The sequence below is a fragment of the Octopus bimaculoides genome, chromosome 9 (genome assembly GCF_046866305.1).
Source record: "Octopus bimaculoides isolate indiv1 chromosome 9, ASM4686630v1, whole genome shotgun sequence".
Classification (NCBI taxonomy): Eukaryota; Metazoa; Mollusca; class Cephalopoda; order Octopoda; family Octopodidae; genus Octopus; species Octopus bimaculoides.
In genome coordinates, this window is record NC_142936.1 from 60,176,575 (window position 1) to 60,183,476 (window position 6,902).

The following is a 6,902-nucleotide window of genomic DNA, read 5'->3' on the forward strand; positions in this document are numbered from 1 at the left end:
TGCATATAGACATATATATATATATACGCGCGCGCACACACACACACACACATGTATATGCATAGATACGCACACACACATATGCATATATACATATATGCAATATACACACATTTCAATTACCAGGAAGTTACAAAAATGACATTGACTTAAAGATCAACAATTTCGTCCATTATACATATACGTATGTGTGTGTGTGCGTACATATATAAATAAGGTGCATATAATTTTGAGCGTTTATGTATGTCAAATCAAACGTGAGCGTATGTAAATACAGCTGCATGCGTTCATGTACGTGCACGTAATAAAACTGTTTCGCATGACATAAGTTCTTGGATACCTGTAAGAAACTGGGCGCAACTCATTATATTAGGTCAAAATTTCCGTAGCATAATTGGAATTAAATTCACTCTTCTATCTATCTATCTATCTATCTATCTATCTATCTATCTATCTATCTATCTATCTATCTATCTATCTATCTATCTATCTGTCTATCTGTCTATCTATCTATCTATCTATCTATCTATCTGTCTATCTGTCTATCTGTCTGTCTGTCTGTCTGTCTGTCTATCTATCTGTGTGTGTGTGTCTGTGTGTGTGTCTGTGAAATATCAAATATCGCATGTATGAGTATTTCTACCTTGAATGTTGTAAGCGAATATATAAAATACACATATTTATGTTAGTGTAAAATATTAAACAGAAGTTAACGGTGGTGCCCCAGCATGACCGTAGCTGTAAAGCTGAAACAATTTAAAGAATAATAAACTAACATAATCGAAGCTTACACACGAATTAGATATATAGAAATATAAATACAAATTCTTAGCTCATATGTGAATTAACTGTTATCTTGTATACGATCTTTGTTAAGTGTATGTGCATACATGCATACGTTTCTACACACATATGTAGAAATATATCTATAATCCTGGGTTATTTATTGATTGAGTGAATATTATCTCGTATACGATCTTTCTAAGGTGTTTGTATATGCTTCAGTCTACAACGAAGAATCAACTTATGTGCATATTTTTAGTGTTTCGATTGCTCCTGTAATAATTCCCTATCGAGATTATCAATAATATTAGCTTCTGAAATTTAAGAAATAGCCATAAAATTTCGAAAAGAACTGGAGGAAAGAAGAGTAGATTGCAAAAATATAAATAGGTAGCGAAGACAACATCCAAAACACAGAAAAATATATAGTAAACGACATTTAAAGGAAGTACGATGATGAAATAAAAACTAAAATAACTTGAATTATGTATCCAAAATATATATATATATATTCTTATATTTATAGTATATTTCAAGAACTAAAAAAAAAAAAAAACACTTTATCAGTCCATTAAAAAGTGTCATATTAAATGCATTTTTAAAATCTGTACATTAATTTATCATCTGTTTCCAGTTTTGGAAGCTGGCACAGTCACCTCTGCATGGACAGGATGGATACTCACCGTACAGAGCCTCTCAGATAACTTACGAAACGTTACAACACTGACGACCGAAGTTAACCACTTTTTTTTATACCACACCTTTGTCACCTTTTTTAGTCTGAATGTCATTTCTTACTGACCTGTTTATGTATGTAATACATTCAGCTTGTGGTCACTGGCAACGTTTCGGTTCAGCTGTAGAGATGACTGTCATTGAACTGTCAAAATTCTCTCTTTTGTCACCATTTACAGGAACAATCACTCGACAGATTAAATAGAATGTCACAGTCAAGCACCTGGAGATTTTGACCATACTGTTATATCACATGTAATTAAATATACAATGTTTGTTGTAGTGTAACGTCGATAGACGATCGATGGTTACGCTTCTTCTTTACACAGTTGGATGCGTGAATTTCATTACAAAGTTCAATGTCCTCCCATTGACCATGCACCTTCCATCCGCCACACAGAGAAAGCATAACTTAGTCTCTCGTGTGCCATATAGCTACACGATGCCATTTTATTGTCCGTGTCATCACTACGAAGTACCTGATATAAGAAATCAATATACCGCGCTGCAAGCTTTAGTGTTTGTATTTTGCTCAATTTATCAGACGGCAGGGTCGGAATGATTTTGCGAAGTTGGGCAAATGCTTCATTTAATGACTGCGTACGTTGACGTTCACGTACATTTGCTAAAACTCTTTGATTCTGGATATCTTCGACGGACTGAGGATTTTTTCGGCGTGCCTTTCGAACAGCTGAAGAGTGAGATTCACATGTTACAGCAAGGGAATGGACAGGGGTCAACTTTAACGATTCCGGAGAACCAACGTCACCACAAAGACCATTCTTCGTATAACCACGTTTTCGCTGTATTCGCATTTTTTCTGTTTCGTCATCACTGCTGGGTATATCCTGATTAGACGTTTGATGATGGTGAAGATGATGGTGATGATGAGTGGACAGAGATAAAGAATCCCCATCTAGTAGAGAGTGATGCTCGGGTATCATTTTCAATGTTTTCTTCTACTGGTAAAGAAATATTTTTCCACGGAGAAATAGTTTTCACTCAAGTTTACTGTTTGATGTATGTTGGTACACGTGAAAATATTTTCCTGCTTCGTAAATAGATGATGCGGTGTTAAAAGATGACCATATTTTTTTTACCACATTAATAGCGATAAAATCTATATTTGTGGTTTTGAAATAATCGTTTTAGGTTATTTTTTATATAGTCAGCTTACACAGCAACAAATGGCAAACTTTATTAAAGGTCTCTCTTTTTTCACTTCTTTTTAAACAGAATGTTTATGTAAAGTTGTGTGTGTGTGTAACTGAGAGTGTAATATTTTGTGGGAGTTTATATAAATATATATGTATGAACGATTACTTTGATCGTTAAATTATAATTTATCATTTTTTTTTTTTTAACTTGATAAAAAAAATGTTTCCGAAGTTGAACAGAAGCAACAATTGTCATCAGAAATAAAAAGTTATTGAAGAATAATATTAAAGAGATTGCGTCTGCAACAATTAAAAAATTAAATGGTGAGATTAGTGAATGAAGTGCCACATCTACAGAATATATCAACATGTACTGTTACTATTCTGTCATAGATGTTGTTAACATTTGCCAAAGTTTCAAAGTAGAATGGGAAAATACAAGCGATTTGTCCGTCAATCTCCAGTTTGTTTGAAAACGTAAGTGATGGTTTCTAACAAACCTCTTATTTATAAGTTCCTCTCTCACTCTCTTCTGTCAGTATGTGGCCAGAATACATAGTCTTGTGAATGTGTTAGTAAATGATAGTCCATAGCTGTTAAAAGCTGCATGATAGTGTGTTTCGATGTTTTTGTGTGCTACGTAATTCTCTTTCTCGCTCTCTTCCTCTCTCTTCCCCCTTCACAGACACTCTGAGATAACTATGCATAAAGTTCTTTCTATCACTTTCCTCCTGTACAGAGTCTTATAATGTCTTAGATACCGTCAATCAAAACAAGACTGTAGAATCGTTCGGTACCTCATCTATAACAGCAGCCAATGGCGATAAAGAACTATATTCTAAACGACCAATGATAGCTGAAAGAAACCTTTTAATGGGACAGTAAAGAAGCTTGCTCGTCGGAATATATATACGAAAAGACATAGAAACAACGATGATATCTTTACCCTTCTCCCTCCTGTCTGAAGACTCCCTTCACCGTTCATGTTCATCTTCCTGCCTACCAAACCCCACTCCAAATTCAAGAACTACTACGAAAGCTTCTTGAAGTGACACCCGAGCTGCCGGCACCCGAGCGATGTTTTAACAGTCAACACTACTACCAGCACCACTGTCTGAATTAGTGTAAACGGGTAGCAGTTTCGAACACATTCGTTCATACGGTGATGATTTATATAGTAGTGTCAAACAGTTTCATTCACTATAACACATTAGGAAGCTGGAGTGAAGTGGCAATTTAACTGGGATTTCATTTTTACTGTATTCTTACCAAAAGTTGTAATAATCTCACACATTTCTTACTACTATTTTGGAATTATTTTCTTCTACTTTCCACTTCATTCAACTGTATATTACCGATGGAGTTTACTACATCACTTCTTCCCATAAATTAGCTCGAGATGAAGTATTAATTGCATAATTACATAAAATCACAAGATGCAATTTACAAAAGATAGCGTTTCTTATTAGTCCGCGTGCATTATCGGGAGATATAAAAAGGCTGATGTTATTCTACATAAAACAATTTGTGCGACATAAACTTTACAGATACAGTAATGATAATAACAATAATAATTTATTGCTTAAAGCAAGACACAAGGTTAATTTTTTTGTGATATGTTGGATAGGAAGATCTGAAATCATTTATACTAATACTTCTTGGAACAACTCACGCATTTGAGATTGTAAATATTGTTTTGTTCCAGTCTATGAACAAAAATCCTAAATATTAGACAAGCTGAATGATTGTTGTAGGGTTTATTCTTTTACTAAGAATGTTTTGCAATATAAGTGAAGTGAGACAACTTCTGGTGATCGAAGCTACATAACGAGTTCGTATTGGTAACTACGACGTGGAGCACTACATTAATAGAATTCGTATAATATCTGATACCCACATGTGATATACAAAATAATAAAGTATGTGACTTGTTCTATAAGTATTTTTACTGAAACACACGCTCTAATAAAATTTAATTGATATGATATAGTGAGATTCCCATAAAAAAGGTGGTACCTTGATAGTGATGCCTAAAATTGTAAAGAAAAACTAACGAACATATCATTACGGTAACCTTTTGCATACAACTTCAAGCTAGAGGTGAACAAAATTACACTTTAAATTTGATTGCCATATTCCTTGTTGTTGGTATCTTTTATTCTTTACTTGTTTCAGTCATTAGACTGTGGCCACACTGGGGTACCGCCTTGAAGAATTTTTCGTCGAACAATTCAACATCAGTTGTCAAGAGCATGGTGGGGGACAAACACAGAAACACACACAAAAACACACACACACACACACACACACACACACACACACACACACACACACACACACACACACACACACATATACACCGGGATTTTGTCAGTTTCCATCTATCAAACTATTCACAAGGCTTTCGTTGGCCCAGGGCTATAGTAGAAGACACTTGCACAAGATGTCACGCTGTGGGACTGAACGCGGAACCGTGTGGCTGGAAAGTAAACTTTTTACAAAAGAAATAAAAAAAATAGAAACAAATCAACAAAAAACAAACTTTGTTTCTTGTAATTTGTCACCAGTATCTAATTAACAGCATAATTATGTAATATCATTCGTTGCACCAGTATATGAATAGTACTATGTTGTTAATGATTTAAAATTTCTCCACAATAGTGTACATTCATTGAGTGGAATATCGTCGACTTACTCGACCCCACTATATGAGTGGTATATTTTTGCATCGAGACGAAAGGGAAGTGAACCAAAGATGACTTCTGGAAGACTTGACACTCAGATCGCAAAACGACGTAGTAAAACAGCTTCGATATATTTTATTTGGTGTGTAACTAATTGCGCCAACTTTCGGCACTAAACTACATTGGATATTGAAAATATAACGTATATGCATCATTAACAGTGGTAGAGAAAATCAGCATAACTAGGAATAATAATAATTATGATCCTTTCTACTATGGGCACAAGGCCTGAAATTTAGGAGAGGGAGATTGTCGGTTACATTGACCCCAGTACTCAACTGGTAGTTATTTTATCGACCTCGAGAGGATGGAAGGCAATGTCGATCTTGGCGGAATTTGAACTCAGAACGTAAAGACAGACAAAATACCGCTAAGCATTTAGCCCGGCGTACTAACGATTCTACCAGTTCGCAGCCTTAAAATGTCACTAAAGATACACACACGCCCCACATACATACGTACATACATACTTATATACATACATACATACATACATACATACATACATACATACCTATGTATGCATGTATATATGTGTATGTATACATACACACACACACACATATATGTATACATATATATAGATGTGCATGGGGATATACATATATCCGTGTATGTATATATGCGTGTATATATTCTTTTATTCTTTTACTTATTTCACTCGACGACTATGGCCATGCTGGAGCACCACCTTTAGTCGAACAAATCGACCGTAGGACTTATTCTTTGTAAGCCCAGTACTTATTCTATCGTACTCTTATGACGAACTGGTAAGTTACGGGGACGTAAATACACCAACATCGGTTGTCAAGCGACAGTAAACACAGAAACACAAACACACACACACACACATACATATATATATATATATATATATATATATATATATATATATATATATATATATATATATATATATGACGGGATTCTTTCAATTCCCGTCTACCAAATCCACTCACAAGGCTTTGGTTGGCCCGTGGCTATAGTAGAAGACACTTGCCTTAGGTACTACGCAGTAGGACTGAACCCACAACCATGTAGTTGGGAAGGAAGCTTCTTACCAAACGGACACACACATATGTGTGTGTGTGTGTGTGTGTGTGTTTGTGCGCGCGCGTATATATATACCTGTCTTCCTCTTTTTTTTTGTACATTCTAACTATATATATGTATGTATATATATATATATATATACACACACACACACACACACGCAAACACACACACACGCACACGCATATATGCATATATATATATATATATATAAAAAGTGTGAATATATATATATATAAATATATATCTACATGTATGTTTATATAAATATATTTGTTATTTGTTTATATGTACCTATATGTTTATATGTACCTATATGTTTATATGTACGAATATGTTCATACATACACATTTACAAATGCATAAGCATATATGCATTTATGTGTTTCAATCACTGGACCGCCGTCATCCTGGGGCAACGCTTTGAGGA

At 34.6% G+C, this 6,902-nt stretch overlaps 1 protein-coding gene across 1 annotated transcript; it reads right to left on the reverse strand.

Moving 5' to 3' along the window:
- Positions 1-1,266: 1,266 nt before the first annotated feature.
- Positions 1,267-3,519, reverse strand: LOC106871027 (twist-related protein 2). Its single transcript, XM_014917285.3, has one exon. It carries the CDS (start codon positions 2,460-2,462, stop codon positions 1,875-1,877), a length of 588 nt encoding a protein of 195 aa, XP_014772771.1. The 5' UTR covers positions 2,463-3,519; the 3' UTR covers positions 1,267-1,874.
- Between the last annotated feature and the right edge of the window lie 3,383 nt (positions 3,520-6,902).